Below are 24,300 nucleotides of genomic sequence, written 5' to 3'. Positions count from 1 at the left end.
GCAGCCTCAGCTTCCCCTGACGGGGCTGAGAGTGGAGCAACTGCAGGCAATGGGTCCTCCATCCCATCAGGAGCCAGAGCAGACTCCGCTGATACCTGCACCTGAGGATCCAGTACAGGTGAGGACCCTTCAGACTCAAGCCCCAGCCCCGGCTCAGCTGGTTCTGGAGACGGGGAACCCTGTGCATGCTGGGATACCACAGGTTCAGCATCCGAGTCTGAATCCCAGGCCATCACATTGGGTTGCGAATGTGACCCATGAGGGAGGCACGTTCGCAACCTGCAGCATTTGCAACCCGCAGTGCCACGTCTGCGCACACGCGTGACGTCATTTTGCGCTTCTGCGCATGTGCGAGTGCCGAAACCCAGAAGTAACCCGTTCCAGTACTTCCTAGTTCGGCGCGGTCCACAACCCGAAAACGCACAATCTGCAGCACCCGCAACCCAAGATATGACTGTAGTTTGCTATTGGAGAAATTCCATATATGATTATAAAAATCTAAAGCAAGAATTATTTTAAAATATGATTTCATTTCTAGATCAGACAGACAATATTTATTCTACTATATATTTCTTTCTTTATCATATACACACAAAGCTTCTATTTTTAAACAGGAAATATTTTTGTAACCTAAGGTCTATTATACAAATCCATACAGATGCTCATTTTGTTACAGTTCTGTTAAATTGTATACAAATTATAAAGATTCCAAGTTTTTTTTATGTTCCTCCGTGGGTCTATTATTTACTAAATTGGCGAGTTTTGCCATTGCTGCATATTCTGATAGTTTCTCTTTCCATGCATCTATTTCCATATGTTAGCCAACACCAATGCTGTGGTCATATACCGGTAACTAAATAGTTCCACTGACGATTTCACAATAGCTGAAGGAATCTTTCCCAACAGCATAGTTATGGGGTCTAATGCAAATTTGTTTTTGTTTTTTTGTTTTGTTTTTTACATATTTTTGCATTTCGGAATGAACTTTCCTCCAAAACTTTTTGGTCTTTTCACAGGTCCACCATAAATGGAAGAAGATCCCTTGAGGTCTATGACATTTCCAGCAATGTCCATTCATTTAATTATTCATCTTCTGTATATCTTTCAAAGTTATATACAGTGGACGCTCGGGTTGTGAATGCGATCCGTGCGGGAGGTGCGTTCGCAACCTGCAGTGTTCGCAACCTGTGCCGCTGCGCTTGTGCACGTGTGTGATGCAATTCGGCGCTTCTGTGCATGTGCGAAGCGCAATTTAGTGCTTCTGCGCATGCCTGAGCGCCAAAACCCAGAAGTAACCCGTTCTGTTACTTCCAGGTTCAGGGCGGTGTGCAACCCGAAATCGTGCAACCTGAAGCGGCTGTAACCCGAGGTATGACTGTACCATCAAAAGAACATTTTTGTACAGTCATACCTCATGTTACAGCTGCTTCAGGTTATGTGTTTTCAGGTTGTGGACTGCGGGAAACCCGGAAGTAACAGAACGGGTTACTTCGAGGTTTCGCTGCTCATACATGCGCAGAAGCGCTAAATCGCACTTAATGCCTGTGCAGAAGCGCCAAATCACACCGGCGCCTGCGCAGACGCAGCGCTTCAGGATGTGAATGCTGTGGGTTGCGGACGTGCTTCCATCACGGATTGCATCCGCAACCCGAGGTTCCAATGTACCAGTTTAGTTTAAGGGCTTACTTTGCAGTGGATTTTTTTCCTTATTCAAAATTGTTCTCATTGCTCCACTGTAACCTGTTCTTAAAATTTTTGCATCCATTTTGTCATACAAGGTTTTGCTTGTTTGGACTTGGTGTCATATTTGAGTAATAGTTTATAAATTTTACCCAAAAGGTAGACCTCTGTTATGATGGACTCAAATTTTGTCTTTTCAATGATTGAACTGTCTTTCTTGAATCTGGATATTAGTTGAGAGTAAGCAAACAGATTCATATTTCTTCTCTTCTTTAATACTTCAGCGTGAATTTGATCTGTTCTTGAAGATGAATCATATCTTGGTACAATATATAGTTGTACATTCTCCTCTTGGCTCTAATAAAAACGTTCCGGTGGTCACATTAACAGTGCAGGTGAGGGTATTTTTGTGTTTAATGTGGTGCAATTCATGATTTTTGTGCTGCAGGTTGTACCCCGGGCTATGATGTGTGATTTTCCGGTGACTTCTGGGTGGCCCAAAACAAAAAGGGTGAGGATCCATGAGGATCCGGGCTTCAGAACCATATTTTTGGGCTGTGGTGTCGCCAGGAAGCGGTGGATCCATGTTTTTTGTGGTGCAGGCTGTGCCCCAGGCTATGATATGTGATTTGCCGGTGAGTTTGGTGTGGCGCAGTGAAAAAGGGTGAGGATCCGTGAGGATCCGTGCTTCAGAACCCCGTTTTTGGGCCGTGGTGTCACCAGGAAGCGGTGGATCCATGATGTTTGTGGTGCAGGCTGTGCCCCTGGCTATGATGTGTGATTTGCCGGTGAATTTGATGTGGCGCAGTGCAAAAAGGGTGCGGATCCATGAGGATCCGTGCTTCAGAACCACGTTTTTGGGCCGTGGTGTCGCCAGGAAGCGGTGGATCCATGATGTTTGTGGTGCAGGCTGTGCCCCTGGCTATGATGTGTGATTAGCCGGTGAGTTTGATGTGGCACAGTGCCAAAAGGGTGCGGATCCGTGAGGATCCGTGCTTCAGAACCCCGTTTTTGGGCCGTGGTGTCGCCAGGAAGCGGTAGATCTGAGATTTTCTTGGTGCAGGCTGTGCCCCTGGCTATGATGTGTGATTTGCCGGTGAGTTTGGTGTGGCGCAGTGAAAAAAGGTGAGGATCCGTGAGGATCCGTGCTTCAGAACCCCGTTTTTGGGCCGTGGTGTCGCCAGGAAGCGGTGGATCTGAGATTTTCTTGGTGCAGGATGTGCCCCTGGCTATGATGTGTGATTTGCCGGTGAGTTTGGTGTGGCGCAGTGAAAAAAGGTGAGGATCCGTGAGGATCCGTGCTTCAGAACCCCGTTTTTGGGCCGTGGTGTCGCCAGGAAGTGGTGGATCTGAGATTTTCTTGGTGCAGGCTGTGCCCCTGGCTATGATGTGTGATTTGCCAGTGAATTTGGTGTGGCGCAGTGAAAAAAGGTGAGGATCCGTGAGGATCCGTGCTTCAGAACCCCGTTTTTGGGCCGTGGTGTCGCCAAGAAGCGGTGGATCTGAGATTTTCTTGGTGCAGGCTGTGCCCCTGGCTATGATGTGTGATTTGCCGGTGAGTTTGGTGTGGCGCAGTGAAAAACGGTGAGGATCCGTGAGGATCCGTGCTTCAGAACCCCGTTTTTGGGCCGTGGTGTCGCCAGGAAGCGGTGGATCCGTGTTTTTTGTGGTGCAGGCTGTGCTCCTGGCTATGATGTGTGATTTGCCGGTGAATTTGGTGTGGCCCAGTGCAAAAGGGGTGCGGATCCGTGAGGATCCGAGCTGCAGAACCACGTTTTTGGTCCACGGTGTTGCCAGGATGCTGTGGATCCGTGTTTTTTGTGGTGCAGCCTGTGCTCCTGGACATTATGTGTGATTTGACCGTGAGTTAGAGGTGTCCCAATGCAAAAAGGGTGAGGATCCGTGCTTCAAAACCAAGTTTTTGTGCCATAGTGTCGCCATGGATCCCAGATTTTTGTGGTGCAGGCTGTGCCCCTGGACATGATATGTGATTTGAAGGCGAGTTTGGGGTGCCCCAATGCAGAAATCATGAGGATCCTTGAGGATCCGTGTTTTTTAACCAAGTTTTTGCACCATTGTGGCCCCACAAAACAGTGGATGCATGATTTTTTTGATGCTGCATATAGACTGAGATGTGGTCTACAGTATCATGGTGGGTTTTTTTTCATTTGAATGAAAAAATCATATGAATTCATGAGGATCCGTTTAGATCCGCCTTTTACCCTGGACCGACAGAAAACTATGGTTAGCCATAGTTATTGTCAACAATATCTGGTACTCAGAAGTATATGGTTTCTGAATATGAAAGTTCCATTTAGCACTCATGGCTAATGACAGTTAATTTGTCAGCAATCTGGGGGCTGTGGCTCACTTTATTTCTAGCCTGGTATACATTACCAAGAAAATGTATTTTCTGCCATCTATCTTCTTCAGCCTCTGATTTTTTGGTAAGCTGTGCTATTATGAATGTAGGTCACCTTAGCTAATGGATCACAGGAAGGAGCAATTCTTGTAATAATATGGCCTCTATATGCTACTCCTCATGGAGGTTTTTAAGATGACACACATTTTGAGGAAATTCCATACCAGCTCACTTAATACTAGAACTAATTCTCACAAAATGCTGTTATATTTGCTCAATGTAATTGAATGAGAACAGATACAGGATACAGGGAAAATACCCCACCATGTAATATTGCTAACTTATGGAACTCACTGCTCCAAGATGTTATGATGATGTAAAGAAAAACCGATCTATCAATGACTTTAGCCATGGTAGTTCACTAGATCATCCACATTCAAGAGCAGCATTCCTCTGAATAGCAGCTGTTTGGCTGCAAACAACAGAGGACTGTTGCATTCATACTTTGCTTGTGGGATTCCTGGAATCATCTGGCACACTACTTTTGAAAGCAGAATAACCCTTCTGTTTTATTCAGCAGGGCTCTTTTTATGACTTTTTCTGTGGTAACTACATCCTCAACTTCCTCATGACCAATCTGCCCATGTTCATCCTTCGGTTTCCATGCCTATCCCACGTGACCAAATAACCAAAGGCTTCCTCATTCCAAGCATAGAATCGCTGCAACAGTTCCTTCTGCTGCACCCTCGTTTTCTAGGATCTCACAAACTTCCCGGTCCTTGCCATTATGCCCATTTCGGCATGCTGGCCCTGATCCAAACGCCCCCATCCTTTCCTGTAGCCATTCCTTCTTCAGCCAGAAACATTCATTCAAGCACTCATACCACCTTGGGAAAATACTCTCTTAAAAATAAACAAAAAAACCACCCCAAATTATGACTGTTGCTATTCTCATACGAATGAGCATCCCTGTGCCTATGAGAAGCCCCTTCCTAGGCCTCTGCAGCAGAGACCCCTGGAGACGCATGAAACCCCTCCCTCAGCAACACACACACACACGCGCGAGCGCGCGGAGACCGGTAGGCCCTACAAATAGCGGGGCTGCAGTCGGGCCTCTTCCCTCCCACCCATTTCCCCGGGTGGGGGAGCAGAAGCAGCAGCGGCGGCGGCAGAAGCAGCAGCTTTCCCCCGACCCTTTCCTTCAAGGAGCAGGGAGGTTTTTTTAACTGGTCTGGCCTCCGGATTGCACCCCCCCTCCACTCCACTCCTCCCGCCGTCCCTGCGCGCCCCCCGGTTGCCTCACCTGCCAGCGCCAGGATCTGGGCCTTGTGCAGCAGCGGCCGCTCGTCGCCGTTCTCGGGGTCGTGGGCAGGGCTGCGGTAGACGGTGTAGACCTTCTGGTTGTCGAAGTCGAGCCGGGATTTGGGGCTGAAGCCCTGCACGCACGACACGGGCAGCGCATAGCACACGTTGTCCTCCAGGAACCGCACGAAGGCGTACATTATTGCGGCGCGAGCGAGGGGCGAGTGGGGGGGGGAGGCGGCCCGGCGACGAGCTGGCGGGGCGGGCGAGCAAGGGAGGGAGGGGGCCGCGCGGCTCGGCTCCCTCAGCCCCAGCGCTGTTATTGTTCCTGAAAATCCGGCTCGGCGCTCGGCTGAGCCGGTCTAGGCTGCACAGGCTTCTCTTTGGCAAGGCAGCCTCGGGCTCGGGCTGCGAGCAAGCAGCACGAGTCGAGCGCCGAGCGAAGCGAACTTCAGCCTGGCGCGCGTCTCAGAGAGAATCGGCCCGGCGCGAGGGGGAAAGTGCCACTCGCTCCCTGTCAGGGGGTGGCGGAGAGCAGGAGTGGGAAGAGGGAATTCCCAAGTTATGGGTGATTTTCGGGAGCATGCCTCCCATCAGCCAGAGAGAGAGATGCCAGCGGCTGCTCCTGCGCGCCTTGCGGGTCCGCGCTCTCTGCTGGGACTGGGAAGCGGCGGCCCCGATCCTCCGTGCCACGCGTGGCAGGGGAAGCTGGGGGCTCGCGGGCGGGGCTGTCCGACAAGATCGCACGTCTGCTGTGGAGGAAGCGCCTTTCCCGCAGGCTCCCCATCGCCGATCTCCATGAGGAGGCCAGCAAGCGGGGGGTTGCTCTTGGCGAAGTTCAGCCACAGACTAGTTTAAACGTCTCTCCCGGAGGCCCGCTGGATGCCCCCTCGGCGGCGGCTGCTTCCTCTCCCGGTGGGAAGGTTGTGAGCCACCCAGAGGGGATAGGCGAGCGGGCCAGGGCCTGTTGCTGCCTTGGCCTCTCTCTCTCCCCCACCCGCCGAAGCGAGCTGTGCCTTGCACGCCCTCCAGCTCCCAGAGGGCTACAGAAGAGGGAGCAAAGGCGGCAGGTCTCCGTACAAGTAACAGCAGCCCGCTTCCTCTCGCAGGGCCCCTCCGGCCGCCCAGCGGATCCTTCCTGTCGCGCCAAGCACAGAAAGGTGGCGGGCGGGCAGGGACGCTTCCCGGAAAGAGCTGCGTAGCATGGAGGATTGGGCCCAGCAGAGATACTTGGAAAATGAGCGTGACCCTAGCTGCTCCTGCAAGGGCCCAGGGGATCACGGATCACGGTTGTGCTCTATCTGGCTAAAAGCACAGAAAGGCGGCGAGCGGGCAGGGACGCTTCCCGGAAAGAGCTGCCTCCCACGCATCGTCTCAGAGACGTAGCATGGAGGATTGGGCCCAGCAGAGATACTTGGAAAATGAGAGTGTGCTCTATCCGGTTAAAAGCACAAGTAAGGAGTAGCTGCTCCTGTACAGATCAAACACTGTTCTCTCTTATTGTTCGATCTTGCTCTCTTCGTAGCCTTGCTTGTCCCAGTCAAATGACATGACACATGCAGGCTTCAGTTGGCCGCAAGGTACTGTATTGCCTGGCTGTGGACTTTGGAGTTCAGAGAGGGAGGCAGTGCTCTCTGGTTAGCTCTCGGGGTCCCCAGCCGCCTTATTCCACCAGCTAGAGAAGAGTGAGTGGCACGGAGGCAGCAATAGGTATTCCTTTCACCTGCCCATCTTGGTGGAAGAGCAGGCAGCAGCTATGTAGCGCCCTCTGAGTGGTGAGAGGAGAGAGGAGGAAGTGCTAATGCTGCCCTTACAGGTGACACTCCTGTGGCCCCTCTAGGCACTTTAGCATTCTTCACTCCTCCATGAGGCAGCTCTTAAAGGCATGGGAATCTTGAAGTTCCTTCAACACCCCTCCCACTTACACAGAGAGGACAGCACCTAGAAAGCAACTCTTGAGTGATCACAGAAATGTACAAAATCATTCAGAATTGCCTTTGGAAAATAGTGTAACTTCCAAATGGTCATAGGTGTGTATTATTACACAGTGATAATATAAACCCTTTGGGACATTCTGCTATGAAGTCTTTACATGTCAGCACCTTGAGCTTCCATAGAGACCATTGAGTACAATTTTCTCTGCAGATATTTGATAGAGAAGGGCCTTTTGCTCTTGCAATTTCCTGGCACCTTTTTGTGTTATGAATGCACCAACATATGTGTGTGTGTGTGTGTGTGTGTGTGTGTATGTATATATATATATCCCCTGCACATTCTTTAAGCTTGGCTATAACCAGTGTGGTAAAGTATTTAACAGTCTTGTTTTTAACAGTCTTGGTCTCAGACATGGGAGATCTGGATTCAAATCACTGCTCACTGTGCGACCTTTGGCCAGTCACATTTTCTCAGGCTAACCTTTCACACACCCCAGGGAACCTGCTCTGGGCTCCTTGTGGGAGGGATGAGATTCTATGAAATGAGTAATACATTTCTGCTGTAGAAGTGCAGAAGAACTTTTACTTGGATGTAATTCCCTATGAGTTCAATAGGATTTATTCTCTAGTACTGTATAATAGTAGTAGGCTTCAAGATCATAGGAAGACACTGGGATCTATCATCCTTGCCCGTACTCTATAAGAATGCCTGGGTGGATATGCATTGTAACCATCCAGTATCAGTTCTGCAAACAAAGCTTTGTGATACTCTGTGGATCTGCAAAATGGATACAATATAAAACGAATACAATTTATGAACATAGGCAAAATCATCATGGGCATTCAGAACAATAAATAATAACAATGCACATTCCTATGGCTGTAGGGGTTGGTGGGGGAGGCTATACCAGTGTGCCTCAGAATTATTCAACATGATTATGGGGTACCCAAAAAACTATAATGCAAGACACTGTGCAGAATCATACCCATCCTAAAGCATTCTTGCAGCCATATATAATAAAGTAATGTTTCATAGTAGACTTGCCGCACATAATTTAAGCAAACATACTTTACAGGTCTAAGGAAGACAATATACATATACAGCATGTGGAAAAGCAGAGGGGGACATCTGGGTTTGTGCAATTGTGGCAATAGGTAACATAGTAAAATCTGAAAGGGTAGATATGTTCAGCTGCATGATTAAGGGTTGCAATGAGAGTTTTCTTATTAATTTTAATAAAAGCATTGCACCTGCTCTGGCTGCTTTACAGTGCAATCCTATACATGTCTACTAATAAGCAAGTTCAGTGAGCTAAACTTAAATACCAACAAATGCCACCCATCCAAACATTGCATGGATTTACTGTGATGGTGAATGCAAAGTCAAAGAACCTTTGCAGGTCAGGGAAAGTGTAAGGAACAAAGGAAGCAAACAATAACACATTTACTGCTCTGAGCTGGTGCAAAGGCACATCACATTCCTTTGTTTGCCACTAAGATCTGACCCCCCCCCCAAAAAAAAATCCCATTGAGTGGCAGCTACTTCACACACCTGCATTGGGAAACTGCTTCAGGCAGCCTGTTTCAGGATACACAGCAAGCAGAGAGAGAGAGAGAGTGGTCCCTTGTACACGATTCAAAGAGCTATCAAATGCAATCTGACTGAACAAGCACTCCATGTTGAAATGCAATTCATACCATTAAGAGGGGACACAGAGCAATAAAGACTTATTTAGAAAAATGTTTCCTACTTTTCTCGCAAAATGCCTTACACACTAACCAACACAACAGTGCTGAAAGACCAGCTCCATCAGGCCTCTTATTTTTCCACAGTCAGTGACAGCAATCTCATTTTTAAAAAAAGGAAGGGGAGAATATTCTTGTTTATTAAATGTATATCCTGCACTTCCTCACACAGGAACCCAGGATGGCAAACAACAAGAAATTTAAAAAGTCATCCTAGCGGTGCAGCAATAAAACTGCTAGCACAATGCAAAGCTAAGGGTTGTGTATGGTTTCAAATTAGATGGGGGACCATGTATTGAGATTCCTGCATTGCAGGAGATTGAGCTAGAGGATCCCCAGTGTCCATTCCAACTACAGTTCTATGATTATATGAAGATAAAAATTCAGGTACAGATGCACACTGGGAAAGATCTCAACATAAAAGTCTTGTTGCAGTGGCAACCTGTCCCATTTCACTGCCTAAGGTGAAACGGCAAGGTCCCACTTATGCCAAAGCTCCCTCACCCCTGAAGCCTCCCTTACCTGGGTAATGTGGGAACACCCACAAAGCAGTAATGCCAGTGGTGGATTCTGGGAGAGCTATTTTTCTAGAAAAAGAAGTGCCATGAATACCTCTCTTGTTCTCTTATAATGGCAATGGCACTCACCTGAGAGGTGTCAGAACTGAGTTTCAGTGAGTTCTAGCTGGAAAAAAAGGCTTGTGGAGGTATTGTGAGATGTAAAGTGCACAAGATCTAACTGGAAGTCGATGCTGCTTCCCCACCAGTGGTGGCAGGGTGGGCAGGGTGCTTGCGGGTGTACTGCCTCTTAGGGTTCCACCACCTGAGGCAGCAGCAGCAGCCTGCCTCATGGGCAGGCAAGCCCTGGCTTGTTAAAAGAGGTAGGTTGAAAGGATGACAGAAAAGGCAGTTGTCTAATATTTAAGGAGAGGAAATTCCAAAGGGTAGGTGCCACAATGCTAATGTTTGGTTCCTGTATTGTGCAGTATGAATGTACTGATAAGATGGTATCTGCAGGAGGCTCTAGGCTGCAAAGCAGAGTGTTCCATATAAGGGGTGATACCATCTTTCAGGTATCCTGGTCCCAAGCTGAATAGGGCTTCTATACACTAAAACCAGCACTTTGAACTTACCCCAGTAAGTAGTTGGAAGCCAGAGCTAATTAAAGCAGAATTTGGGAGGTGTAAAACACAGAACAGGACAGAGCAAAACTGTTCATCCCTACAGAGAATTTATTGTTGGCATGCATTCTCCCTGGAGTCCTCCATGTTACAGAGCCTCCAGGAGAAGTTGAGCATTTACTCTCGCCAGTTCCATGCAGGGATTTGGCAGGCATCCTCACTCTTGACTTCCAGGTGTCTCTTGACATTTTTATGCCTGGCAGGCCTTTGCAGATGTTTACATTGATTAGCCAGTCATTCTTATGATAGACAGAGCTCAGAAGCTGGGGAGGTGCTTGGATGGGCAGAACCAGACAAGCCAAGTGGAAGGTGCTTTTAGGATCACCACTCTGAGGGGCTACCAGCAATTCCTGAAGTGACACTAAAATTAGGTCCATGAAAAATTTTAACATGAGTCAGAGATCACCAAGACCAATTTCTATTAAATCCTGTTTTCAGTTATAGAGCTCAACTCTGGAAAATGTGCAGTAACAATAAAGAAATGGGAGCCTTTTGTTCAGTACTGAATTGCAAATAGCCACATCATCACTAGGATTGAGAAAATAATTTCTAGGTAGAAGGGTGATTTATACAGACCCAGCATCGCCTTTTCAAAAATCGAGCATTATTGTGTGCCTTTATTGGTTTCTAAAAGAAGGGGGGACCTCTGCAAGTTTTTAATAACTGGCATTTATTTTTTTTACAAACCCAAAACAGAATTTTTAAAGATATCTTTAAAAAGTGATGCTAACATTAATATGTTTTATGATGGCTCCTACATGGGATGGCATTCAGCCTTTAGAGTGATATTATGCAAATGCAGCTGTGAAAACTAATAGCAAAAATCTGCATTTTTCCACATTTGCAGCATGTTATGTGCGTTTATAATCTCTGCTGTTAGTAGCATCTCTTACTCATCAAACAAAACTCAGAATATGCTGCCCGCTATTTAAATTCTGTACAAACATCAAAGCCAGACATTTGAATAAGCAATTTAATGTATACATTTTGATTCAGTTCAGTATTCTGATCATCTCCTGGTTGGAATAGTATTCAGGAGGATGATTGAAGAGAAATACACCACTCAGAATATCAATTGGAATATTCTTGCAATACACTGTTCTGTGAGGATAGTGCAGTACTGAGATTACATTCTACATATAATCAAATTCTGATGCCTCTACACACACTCTTGGTATAACTATTCCTTTATAATGTTGTATGCAAAACACAGCACTCATATATTTTGAAGCACATACAGTCTTCAGCTACAGCTTTGTCCAAACTGGTGAGAAAATAAGAGTCAATGAGGAGGGCAGGGGAGGAAGGCACTGCTGCAGACATGTTGACTTTGTGAAAGGCATCCTTGCTATCTTCATGATTTTGAGAAAGGAGATAGTGCATTACCCTTTTCACTGTAACAGCTGAAGTGTGAAGAGAGGCTAAGTATTTAAATTCAATATAAATTTACATGTTGGTTCCTAGTTGTTTGCTGATGACTTATTTAAACCTTGAAATATTCTGATGTGTGAGGTATTTATTGATGGCTTGCATTTTCTAATTTCTAGTTTCTCTGATCTAAACTTTTATTCTTATTGTCATTTTATTTCTAAACCACTCTTCATCTGACAATTTCAGGGCAGTGTACTTCAATACATAAAATCCTAAATAATGAAAGAAATGTATTATACAATCTTAACATGAAACACACTGTGCAGCATACATTATCCCAACAAATTCATGGAAACCATAGTATAAAGTATAAGACTCATGCTAAGCTGGACCATAAAGAAGGCTGATCGCCGAAGAATTGATGCTTTTGAATTATGGTGCTGGAGGAGACTCTTGAGAGTCCCATGGACTGCAGGAAGATCAAACCTATCCATTCTGAAGGAAATCAGCCCTGAGTGCTCACTGGAAGGACAGATCCTGAAGCTGAGGCTCCAATACTATGGCCACCTCATGATAAGAGAAGACTCCTTAGAAAAGACCCTGATGTTGGGAAAGATGGAGGGCACAAGGAGAAGGGGACGACAGAGGATGAGATGGTTGGACAGTGTTCTCGAAGCTACCAACATGAGTTTGGCCAAACTGCGGGAGGCAGTGGAAGACAGGAGTGCCTGGCATGCTCTGGTCCATGGGGTCACAAAGAGTTGGACAAAACTAAACAACAACATGAGTGAGTTGATGCAACTGTTTAAGGGCTGTGATCACATCTCTCTATGCATAAAAGTTCCTTTCAGGATGTGTCAGCTCCTAGAGCCTAAGTCATATAGGATAAACCTTAGAAAAGGACGGGGAGCCCCACCAGCCCAGACTGGGTTATGTGCTGGTGCCATGAGCAATGTGATTTTACTAGTCAGGTCTCCAGGTCAGCCCTTATGAAGAATGGCCTGCTGTTGGACTTGGTCAAAAACATGGACTCAGTTACCGGTACATAATTGCCATAACTTGGGACTTTCTTTTTTCAGAGGGTGTCCCACACACCAAAGGCAAAGGAAGCTGTGAACCCAGGAAGAACCAGTTACAAGTTGGGGGTGCTCAGTCTGCAGCAAAACGTTTCCCCTTTTCAAACTTAGTTCCCAGAGAGTTAAGTGCTTCCAGAGCATAGCTAACACTGATGCAGCAGAAAATGTGGCTCCACAAAATCTGCAAAAGAGCTCTCAGTTTCCACCTGGCTGGTGCAATACATGAGTAGCACAGTTGGTTAGGGCATGGTGCTGATAATGCCAAGGTTGCAGGTTTGATCCCTGTATGGGAAACTGCTTATTCCTGCCTTAATGATCCTCAGGCTCCCTTCCAACTCTATGATTCTATGTACCACTCAGCTCCTTGTTATAGCTGTCTTATGGACAACACCACCGCTGTGTTTCAGCAGCCATGTCTTGTACTGAGATCTGGCACTTGCCTTCATTCTCAGCTGGACAGCTCCCCGATCTTGCTGGTGAGACCATGACTCCAAACCACAATCTGTTGTGTTTATATATTCTGTTTTAAATGGTTGTAATCTGCCATGGGACCTTACAGTGAAGGGCAGATAATACACTGAAATAATAATTCTGCTTTAGTCTTTCAACAGCCTACCATGCATAAGCTTGACCAAGAAACAGAGTCCAGAATAAAACTATGCAGATAAGAGCAGACTTGATTCTAAAGGACAGTGTAACAGGCTTAACTCCCATCTTTTTGTTGTTGTTCAGTCGTTCAGTCGTGTCCGACTCTTCGTGACCCCATGGACCGGAGCACGCCAGGCACGCCTATCCTTCACTGCCTCTTGCAGTTTGGCCAAACTCATGTCTAATGGGAGGAGCAGGAAGTTACAAAGCACAGCAACAAAAGAGCAAATACCGTAAGTCAGAGAAAGCCTGAGGGGGAAAATAAGTTATGTGAGCATAAATAAAGAAGTGGAAGAACAAACATCAGTAAGAAGATAATTCAAGGAGTTACAAATTGATAACAAAAAGGGAAAATGAGAAAGTGCACAGTGTGTTTGGCTTAATAAGGAGACAGTTGCCAGAAGAATGAAGAGAATGAAAGGGAACATACAAACGTCTCTGTTTTCAGTTCATAGAGTCCTTTCTACAGGTCAGTTACATTGGGTGTGAGACACTGCTATCATAGGCATTATGAGGTTGGGGGGAGGGAGAAGTAGGGGGAAAGAGGTGGGAGAAAGAAGGGGATAATGATCTTTCATTTTTTGCATAGTGTTTGTGCAGAGTTTTTGTGGGGGCTTCATGTGGATTGGTGGATAGGTTTTTTGTTTGTTTTTAAAGATTCCTAGTACTTGCAGTGATGCACTGGTGACACATGTAGTTTAGTTGTAAGAGGAGGAAGAACAGTACTTTATCAGGTCTACTAAAGGAAAAAACAAAACAAAAATATAGCTTTAAACTGCAACAAGGCAGATTAAGTTGGCCAGCGAAAACTCAGCCACAGGCACACCACTGCCACTCCAGAAAGCAGAAGAGCTGTGTAAATTTTTGCTATAGCAAATTATGGAATCATCTCTGTAGGTGTGTGAATAGAATCTTAATAAGCATGTGTAGGAGTAAGGTTTGATGCAGACATCCTATTTCTAACCTAATTAGGATACAATGTTGAACCTTTAGTGACACCAGCTAACCAGATCATTCTGAACTGCAGATTTCAGGCTTTGCAAATTGGCATGGCAGTAAATCTTAGTTGTACTCTAGAATGCATCTACTCCTCTAAATAACAGGTGCCAAAGATCTCTTGGATATACTGACATCCTATTTTAGGGCCAAGCACTGTACAATTCAATTGTCTAATTCCTTCCACAGTACTGCACTTGGGCCAATGCAGGGCATTTTGCTGCCCAAAGCAGGGTAGCTTACCTCTACTTTTTAGTAAAATTGTGCAGTGAAAATCATAATAAATAATGGCATTTCACAATTGTACTGAGTGCAAATAAATGGTGTCGGTTGTGGACAGAGCTGAGTTATAGGGTGCATGTTTCATATGCAAGAGATTGCATGTTCAATCTCTGGTATCTCCAGGTGGGGTCAGAAAAAACTTCGGAACCTTGGAAAGTTGTTGCCAGTCAGTGTAGACCAGGAGTAGGCAACCTAGTATCCTCCATATAGGCTGGACTACAACAACTAGCAGTCCTGACTACTGGACTATGCTAGCTGAGGCTGAAGGGAGTTGTATTACATCAGTTTACCTATGTAGATAATACAGAGTTAGATGGACAAATGTTCTGCCACAGTATATGCACACACATACCCATACATTCCCTGCACTACCTTTCCTCCCCTTTCAGGTTTCAACTACTGTGCTCTATCTCTCTCCTTTCTTATTTTAGATGTTGTACCTGCTGTTGTCTCTTTCTAGTGTTACCTGGAGCTGCTGGACCATCCTTGTGCTAAATGTCCCTTGTCCCATCCTAAATCTCAGCTTCAGTTTGCAAAAGTTATGGATGCAACCTTGTACAGCAGTGCCATTGGTAACAACCGCCTTTACTGGTACACTGGAACCCTAACACCGTAATTCACAGGATTAGGTGATGAGGTTTTCCTAGCTTCAAATCCTATATTTTCCCTTTCATAGTTGTGACTTAATGCAGTTTGACCTTCCTTATTTCTTTTGATCATTCAAAAGACTTTCAAAGAACTATTATGAAAATAGACTGAACAGTCTGTACCATAAAGATCCCAGAATTCTGGCAGAAGCAAATGAAATGACCAGAAAAAACTAGTAAAACTAATGCCACCAGCTGATATATTAGTTCACATTATGTTTTCCAGGGGAAAATGTCTCTGGGCTTTCTTCTGTGCTCATTTACCACTTGTCAATCAATCAATCAATCAAGGTGATACTTCATATATAATTAGGTTAGAATACCTTGATAGAATTTTAATTTTAATATAATTCGAGTTATGTTCATCAATCCTTCAAGGCTGTGAAAGTTGCACAGAGCGTTGTAAAAGAACCAGGTTGTGCAGCTTTTAGATATTTCCAGGTGACCTTCTGTTGTGAAAATACTCTCAGAAGAATCAGACTTTATATTATGCAAATTAAGATATATGGATCAAGGATACTCTGACACTATCCTAGAGTTAACAGCATGAACAATATAAATTCTTGGTACGTCTATTTGAGCTGTAAATCTGATTCTTTGACGAAACCATCCTATTGGGATAATATAAAATACAGTATCTTTTGTACCTATACACCAAACTTGTTATCAGGATTAACAATTAGAGAGAAGAGAGAGTTGTTTAAGAAGCACCTCTCTCTTCTCTCTAATTGTGAATAAGACCTAATGACTGGGAAAGTAGACAGAGGACAAATGGCAGAAAAAAATAGGAGAAAACTGAATGATGTTCTTGCAATATCACAAAAGTGAGTGGAAATATATGTTTCTGACAGGAAATAACAACAGGGATTAATGGCAGCTCATCTGAATTTACCATGGATAGCTGTAACTTTAGAGTCTCTGGATAGCTAGAAGATGGGAGTGCCTTATCCTGATTAAATTAAATCTCCCAAAGAAGTGAAAATACACCCCCCCACACACACAAAGCTACTTTGCAACGAATGATCTTTCTGTGCAAGTTTTTTGATCCCTTATGAAACATCCAATAATTAGAACACACACAGGAGCAAAACTTGAAAAGACTTCATTAGGATCTAAGCAAAATTCAAGGGAAGTGTCACAGCACCTAGAATACCCACAGGCATGCTACAGAACTTTGCATTTGACATTACTGTTATGAAGGGAAGAGTAAAAAATGTGGTTTAAGCTTCCTAAGGATGGTAGTACATGCCCTGCATTACACATATTTAAATCGCTGGAGGATCAAGGCACAGAATAATCTTTCTCTAGAGACAAGACATGAAATAAAAATAAAGATTTAAAACAAAGCAAATTAATATAGTAAGTCTCCAGCATAGACAGATTTTTAACAGAGACCACATGAAGCACGTGAAAGCAATATAACTAAGGATGCCATTCCAAAGCAAGCAACATGCTTGTGATTACAAGGGTGAATTGGGAAATGGTTGATATGGCTGTACTTAGAAATTGCTTCAATTTTATCACCATATGTCCTTGCACCATTGTGTCCTATAATTTACAGACCATGTGTTGCCTGTCATTCATATTTAGAGTACAGATACAAAATAAAGTTTATTTAGGATGTACAAAAAGCCTACATACCCTTCCTAACTTAAATTGCAGGCAACGTCTGTCAACAATTTAATTTTAATGAAAACTACTATATCTCAACACCCCATATGAAATAAGAGGTACAGGAACATCAGCTTAGAAGATTAAAACTCTACAATTGCTATCAACAACAAACAAACAAAATCCTATGCAATGTAAACAAAATTAGGACAAGTAAATGGTACCCAAAGATTTTCCTTAATGAACCCAACATTCATTCAAATGGGTGGAATTAACTGTTATGTGACTTCGTATTCTGAATTTCAAATCTGATATTTAAAAATTAGCATGAATTCAAGTTTTACCATCCCCATCCCTTGTGGTTGGGGAAGACTGATTTGCATACAAAAATAGGCAGGAAAAACTGTACAAAAGAGAATGTGAGTGGTATCAAAGTCTCTGTTAATGACTTACACTAGATGCAGTTAATGTAGTGCCCTCCAGATATTGTTGGAGAACTGCTCCATGACCATGCTGGCTGGGGCTGCTGGGATTTGCAGTCCAACAACCTCTGGAGGAAACCATGCTGGCTATCCCTTACTTACACATTCTCCATTTTTGTAATACTTTTACATACATACAAATCCTTTATTCGACCGATAGTCAGAAAGAAGAAAAACATTTCTCAATACAAAGTTATAGAACTAAAAACATCAGAGGGATACACAATTAAAAATAGGACAGCACTAGTAAACCTCATACAGATAACCCACATCGAGACATTCGATTTTGCGCTTCCGACACTTGAGCGCCAGGAAGAGGAATTTAGCCACAGATAAGGCTATTTTCCCAGTGGGCTTATTCAGCAGATATGCTACCTGCCTTTCTCTTAATCGAGAGCTAAACTGAGATAAATATGGGGCTATGAGATACTGCCTTAAATCGTTATAAAAGGGACAACTCAGTAGAATGTGTTCTGTGGATTCTACCTCTCCTAAAGCACAATGGCATGTTCTCTGATCATATGGAACTCCTCTAAATCTTCCCCTTAAAACCGCCGAATCAAGAACGTTCAGTCTGGCCGCAGTGAGTAGTCTGCGGTATTCCACAAAGTGGATATCTGCCAGGTAACGGGCTGGTGCAGCCCGATACACCTGCTCCCCCAGAAACATCCCAGGTTTCACACGGGCTATGTCCTCGTGTAATACTTTTGTATTTAAGTATTGTGCACATTGGGCTGTGTTCCACTCAGTGTAGACCCATTGAAATTAATGGACCTAAAGTATTCAAGTCCATTAATTTCAATGGACCTACTGCAAGTAGAACTTGGTTGGATCCAACCTTTTGATCATTTCTTCGAAATAATTAACTCAGCATAATTGACAACCTTAGAAGTTTATTTGAATGAGAGAAAGTGGGTTGGTGGACAGCAACCTAGGGATGGTTGGACAAAAATCTGACAATCTGTTCCACTATATCCCAGGGTTTTAATCACAAAGGGGCACACACTCCCCACCCCCCAGCAAATATCTAAAAATCATCAAAATAGGCATAAAATCAACATACAAGACTCTCCTGTTCATAATAAAGTTCCTTTCTGACTTTCAAGTAGAAAGCTATTCCCACTCTGCTTTCTGGCTAAAAAGTAGGAGGATAACATTCCACATCAACACAGAAACTAGTCAATCTTTTCCCATTGGGATCAACATCTCTTAACTTTGCCCTTCTGGTACAGTGGTTCATTTGTGATAGTACTCAATGGTTTAGAACTAATATCTGTTCAGAAAGCCAGGCAATGGAGCAATCTATGGTCTCTTCAATGTAACAGACAGTTCTGAATAATTACTTGCTTGGTTGTAGGTCTTTATAACATGGCCATCATAATAATAGTTTATGATTTTTAAAAAACTGTAGTTTCATCTGAGAAATACTCTTCCAACAAATTTAGCAACTTGGCTGACCCCCAACTTGGGACACATTTTAATCAGAGGAAAAGCTAGCAGAAACATGTTTCCTTCTGCTGTAGACCATGTGCTGAATGTTTGCCGTGTTAGAGAAACCTACTGCAATTCCCACTGGAGAAAAATGACCTATTTTCAAGTACACGCAAGGAAGTGTTCTGAAATAAACTCAACTGCTAGCTGCACTTCCTCAGGTACAATAGTAACCATGCTACCTAGAGAAATTTGATACTACAAATGGGGGAAAGAATGCAACTAAATGGCAAAGGCTCAACAACTAAATATATGTTAACAGACAGAATCTGTACAGATGCATATGCTCCCATTCATTTTGGTCAAGAGTCAGTAAACTGTTGAGAAAATCATGATGGATCATAAAGGACCTAGGACATAGACATATTGTTTAATAACTGCACAGTGAAAAAAACTGGACTAGCTATTTATTTATCTTTCAACTCCGCATTTCTTTCAAGCTAAAAACCAGAGTCAGATTATGGTATATAAACATATTTTGTAAATAAATAAAATATACTACGGCCTATTTTAGGCAGAACTGGAGCCGATTTTGGTCCTATGAGGCGACAGCAAAAATGCTTAGAGATTACATACTAGAGCAGAGTTTTCTAAACTGTATGTCACGACACATTAGTATGTTGGCTGCAGTGTGTAAGTGTGTCATGCAAATGCTCCCCGTGCTCTTCCCGGGGCAAGAAAGGAGTTAGTTTAACACCTGGTTTGCTAATAAAACTGAATTACTGTGTTGTGAAATGATGCATGTCTATAAAGTGTGTCACCAACATGAAATGTTTGCAAAGCTCTGTGTCTAGAGATTTAAATTACCGTATATGATTTTACTGAGTTACAGTGCAATCCTATGCTTGTTTCAATCAGAAGGAGTCCCATTATGTTCCATGGTGTGTGCTCTCTCTGGCAAACTTGCATAGGATTGCAGCCTAAAAATCCAACTAAGTTGTACTCGGAGTATTCATTGAGATGAATAGACTTGACCAATTTAAGTTAATTGTTTTCAATGGGTCTACTGTAAGTATGGTTTAGCTGGATATCACCCACTGTTTCCAAAAATATGGTTTTATATTGACACTGAATTCCATAAGTTAGCAACATATATCAGATATTTAATTATTCTGTTTAAACTGATAACAGTAAGAGCAATAGGTGTTCAATTGCTTGGGTCTTTTTTATTTGCATTTGAAATGTAAACCAGACTGTGCAACTTTAATTTTAGATTTTGGAGTTCTGTCAATTTTTTCCTAGTTCCATTTCTGTGTATTGGCAGCTCTGGCATTGGCTGCTATGAAAATATATTCAAATGGCTAGATTAACAGAGAAGCCTTGATGCTTAATCCCCCCCCCCTTTTTTTTAACCTACTGGCTAATTCAAGCATCTGAATTGTCCCAGAGATTGGTGGAGAATTGTCAAGTACTTTTTGTTACTCAGCAAATAATTGAGAGACAGAGAAAGACCACTAAGTAAAACATCATTTTGAAAATGTGTTTCTCTGCCAGATTCTCTGACCTGAATTTTAAAGCATTTTTCCACTTTCATTTTTTGAAACAGAAGCAAACATATGTAATAACCAATTGGAATAAGTCAGAGGTGTCCATGAGATGCAAGCAATTTTATGGATGGCAGAATAGCAATTTTGTTTAAATGACAGAGCTCCATAATATGTCTCTTATTTAAATGACTCAAAAATAAGATATGTGGACATAAAAGTGAAAACAGAACATGAACCCAAATATTTTAGGAATAAGGGCATTTAGTAATCATTTCCAATGAACATATCATTGTATGTGTCAAACAAGCTCATACCTAAGAGTTTTGGGGGGTTATGTGTATTCAGCTGGTCAATGATTTCACAAGCTGTGCAAACCTACTGCGTTTGTGAGTTGAATTGAGAAAAATGCACTAACACCAGCAATTGTGCACATTTACATTAAGGCATGAAGAATAGGTATAAAAAACAGAAAACATAAATAGGGATTTTTGTGCATAGTCCAATCAATATCTGGGCATTTTCAACTGCGGCATTATTGTGGACCAGCCTGGAATAAATTTCTGATAAAGGACAGTATATAAATATTTCAAATGCTGGAAAATATACCGTATTTTTTGCTCCATAAGACGCACTTTTTTCCTCCTGAAAAGTAAGGGGGAATGTCTGTGCGTCTTATGGAGCGAATGGTGGTCCCTGGAGCTGAATTGCCCAGGGGCCAAAAGAGGATCATGCTTTTTATTTTACAAAGAGAAAAGGGAGTGTTGAAAGGACCCCGTTCAGCAGCTGATCAGCAAGAGATCGGGAGAGAGATAAGAGTCCCGGCTCCCTTTCAGCCCCACCCTCCTTTGTTGAATGTGCTGCAGAGGGAGGTTGTTTGTTTTCCCAGGACATGTGACTGGCTGATTAGATTATCTGTCTAATCAGCCTTTCCTTAAGATTTTTCAGAAATGTGAGTTAAACCTCATAAAAATGGGGCTTTTCCTCTTTGCTTTTCCCCCTTTGCAAAAGGAGCTTTGCTTTTCCCCCTTTGCAAAAAAAGCTGCAAAACCTTTAGCTGATCCTCAAAAAAAAAACCAAAAAAAAAAACCAGGGCTTTTCCCTTTGCAAAAAAAGCTGCAAAACTTTTAGCTGATCCTAAAAAAGCCTTTTGCCTTTGCAAAAACAGCTGCAAAACTTTTAGCTGATCCTCAAAAAAGCCAGGGCTTTTCCCTTTGCAAAAAAAAGCTGCAAAACTTTTAGCTGATCCTCAAAAAACAAACAAACACAAAAAGGGCTTTTAGAGGAGGAAAACCAGAAAAATATTTTTTCCCCTTGTTTCCTCCTCTAAAAATGAGGTGCGCCCTATGGTCCGGTGCGTTCTATGGAGCGAAAAATACGGTAATTTAATTGACTTCTTTCATACATTTCCTGGAAAATATACATAATCTGCAGATGGAGACTCAACATACAATTAAAATAGGGTTTTTAAAAGCTTGTGGTGTACTGGCACAACAAAATATTGGATCCTCCTCTTTAAAAGTGGGAGGATCCAATCCTGCATGGTGCTGGCCACTGCAATCCACTTGCAAAGCAGTACCCACATCCCATGGGATCAATTGGGCCTTGTTTCTCCTGGGAAGACACAGTCATTGGTCTGGCAGGTCTCAAACCCTCCCCCCAATGTTGCCTTCTGACAGATGCACCCCCACTCTCACCCCTGACAGCCATGGATTGCTCTGGGCCAATCAAACCTGACTTTCAGTAGTCTATGTCTCTGTGTACCTGTCTCGTCTAATGCTGTCTAAATATGCCCTCTATAACTTTGGCCTTGGGGGAATCTGGTGAACAGCTCTACTGTTGATATGTCTCCTGCCAACCTAGCAGCTCGAAAGCATGCCAGTTGATATGTTCAATTTGTGTGTGTCTCCCACATCACTTCAAGATTAAGCATGCTAGATGGCAATATCTATGACAACATTTAAGGAAGGCTGATTGCCAAAGAATTGATGCTTTTGAATTATGGTGCTAGAAGAGACTCTTGAGAGTCCCATGGACTGCAAGAAGATCAAACCTGTCTATTCTTAAGGAAATCAGCCCTGAGTGCTCACTGGAAGGACAGATCCTGAAGCTGAGGCTCCAATACCTTGGCCACCTCATGAGAAGAGAAGACTCCCTGGAAAAGACCCTGATGTTGGGAAAGATTGGGGGCACAAGGAGAAGGGGACGACAGAAGACAAGATGGTTGGACAGTGTTATTGAAGCTACCAACATGAGTCTGACCAAACTGCAGGAGGCAGTGGAAGACACGAGTGCCTGGCGTGCTCTGGTCCATGGGGTCACGAAGAGTCGGACACAACTAAATGACTAAACAACACAACAACAACAATGACAACATTTGCTGACTTTAATGGACTGAATCCATGGACAACTCAGTTCACAATGAATGTTTTTTGTTTTTTTCATGGTGTCCCATACGAGTAAGGGATCTAATGAAGAATGCAGGCAATGAGTTCTAAGAAACTGGAAGTCAAAGAGTACGTTTAATTCTATATAGCTCAGATCTCACTCAGTGCAACGCTGAGGTTTCACAGAGGTTTAACATTTCCCCAGCTCAAGGCCTGAGATTTTGCTCTTTGTTATCAAATCTTCAAGGATCCCAGTGACATAGTTTAACTATTAAAAGAAGCTATAATTATAACTACAACATGGTGGCTTTTAATCACTTGCCTACAGATAGGATCTGCACTTATAGTTCATATATGCAGTCTCTTTAGGAGGCAGCCAGTTTCACTAAAACATCATTAATGTAATTAATATATTTCATTACCTTTGTTCTGCTTCAGCTGCTCAAATTGAATGCAAACACAGAAGGATTTTGTCAGCTAAGTAAGAAGAAGAAATGTCAACTCTAATACAAAATTTCTTCATTATGATTCCTGAATTTGATTGTGGCACTGAAGCAAAATGTATTTGTCAGGATAATGGCAAAAGAAAGGCAAAAGAAAGTAAAACAAAAGGAAGTCTTTGTTATTTTAAATAGTTGAGTTGTTACACAATATGATGGACTTCTTCTGTTGTACCTTAACGGATAGCAACACAATCAATAAGTGGCTGTAACAATTTCGTTCTGCTTCACCCACTGTAATTGAAAAGTAACTCAAGCAGAACTTTGTAACGGTTTGTGGTATTTTTTTTCCTTTTTAGCTTTTTATATTAAGATGAAGATTAGGCTTTAGTGGTCAAAGTAGGGGTAATTGTTATTATAATCACCTTTCAACAAGATGTCTTATCTATGAGAATAATCATGTAAGACCACTGTAGAACGATTGAGGAAGCCTAAAGGAAAATCCATGAATTTGAAACTGAATGGCTGGCACAAGATTTTTATTACAAGAAAGCGGAAACAGGGAGATCTATGATTCCTTAAAAGTATCAAGCTGAAGATAGTCCCAATTCCCTCTATAAGGAATGGCAGAATACCAAACCCTATATTTACATAGACCATATTCTTCATGTTGTGCCATGTCTGGGGCCTTAAAAGTTAATAGTACATGAGTAGATGGCAAGCCTACTTCCAAAGAAGAGTTTTAAAATTTACAGTGGGAATTAAGTTGACAGAAATACTTGATTTTACATCCAATAAAGATAAATGCAAATTCCTCCCCAGATCTTATAATGCTTCCATGATAAGAACAACTCTACTAGTATTCTATCACTATATCCATATACCAAAAGTCAGCAGAGCTCCAGCCATCTTGCATCAGGAATAGAACAATGCTTTTCAAGGAACCACTGGCACTTTATAGGGGAGTGGTGTGTGTTTGTGAAAGACACACATACACACACACACACACAGAGAGAGAGAGAGAGAGAGAGAGAAAGTAGCAACCATGCCAAAGATTGAGGCATGCAGAAATATAACAGAAACCCTGAAAATTCTAGACAACACAAAGATTGACCAACATCCAAGTATCAATGCTGAGTTTAAAAAAAAAATCAATGAAGTATTTAGGAAGCAGATATGAG

General features: G+C 43.1%; 1 protein-coding gene across 4 annotated transcripts in view; it reads right to left on the bottom strand.

Moving 5' to 3' along the window:
• Nucleotides 1-24,300, bottom strand: part of BEND5 (BEN domain containing 5) — a 449,709-nt gene that overhangs the window by 36,147 nt on the left and 389,262 nt on the right. The window contains exon 1 of one of the 4 annotated variants that reach the window (XM_033152184.1): nt 5,346-5,591. The exons of 1 other annotated variant lie outside the window; for it this stretch is intronic. In XM_033152184.1, coding sequence (XP_033008075.1) covers nt 5,346-5,504 — 159 coding nt within the window. In that variant the 5' untranslated portion in view covers nt 5,505-5,591. Of the gene's footprint in view, nt 1-5,345; nt 5,592-24,300 lie in introns of those variants that run through there. 2 more of the 4 variants (XM_033152186.1, XM_033152185.1) reach the window with 2 other exon arrangements.

The sequence above is a fragment of the Lacerta agilis genome, chromosome 6 (genome assembly GCF_009819535.1).
Source record: "Lacerta agilis isolate rLacAgi1 chromosome 6, rLacAgi1.pri, whole genome shotgun sequence".
NCBI lineage: Eukaryota > Metazoa > Chordata > Lepidosauria > Squamata > Lacertidae > Lacerta > Lacerta agilis.
This window is presented reverse-complemented; position numbering and strand designations above follow the sequence as displayed.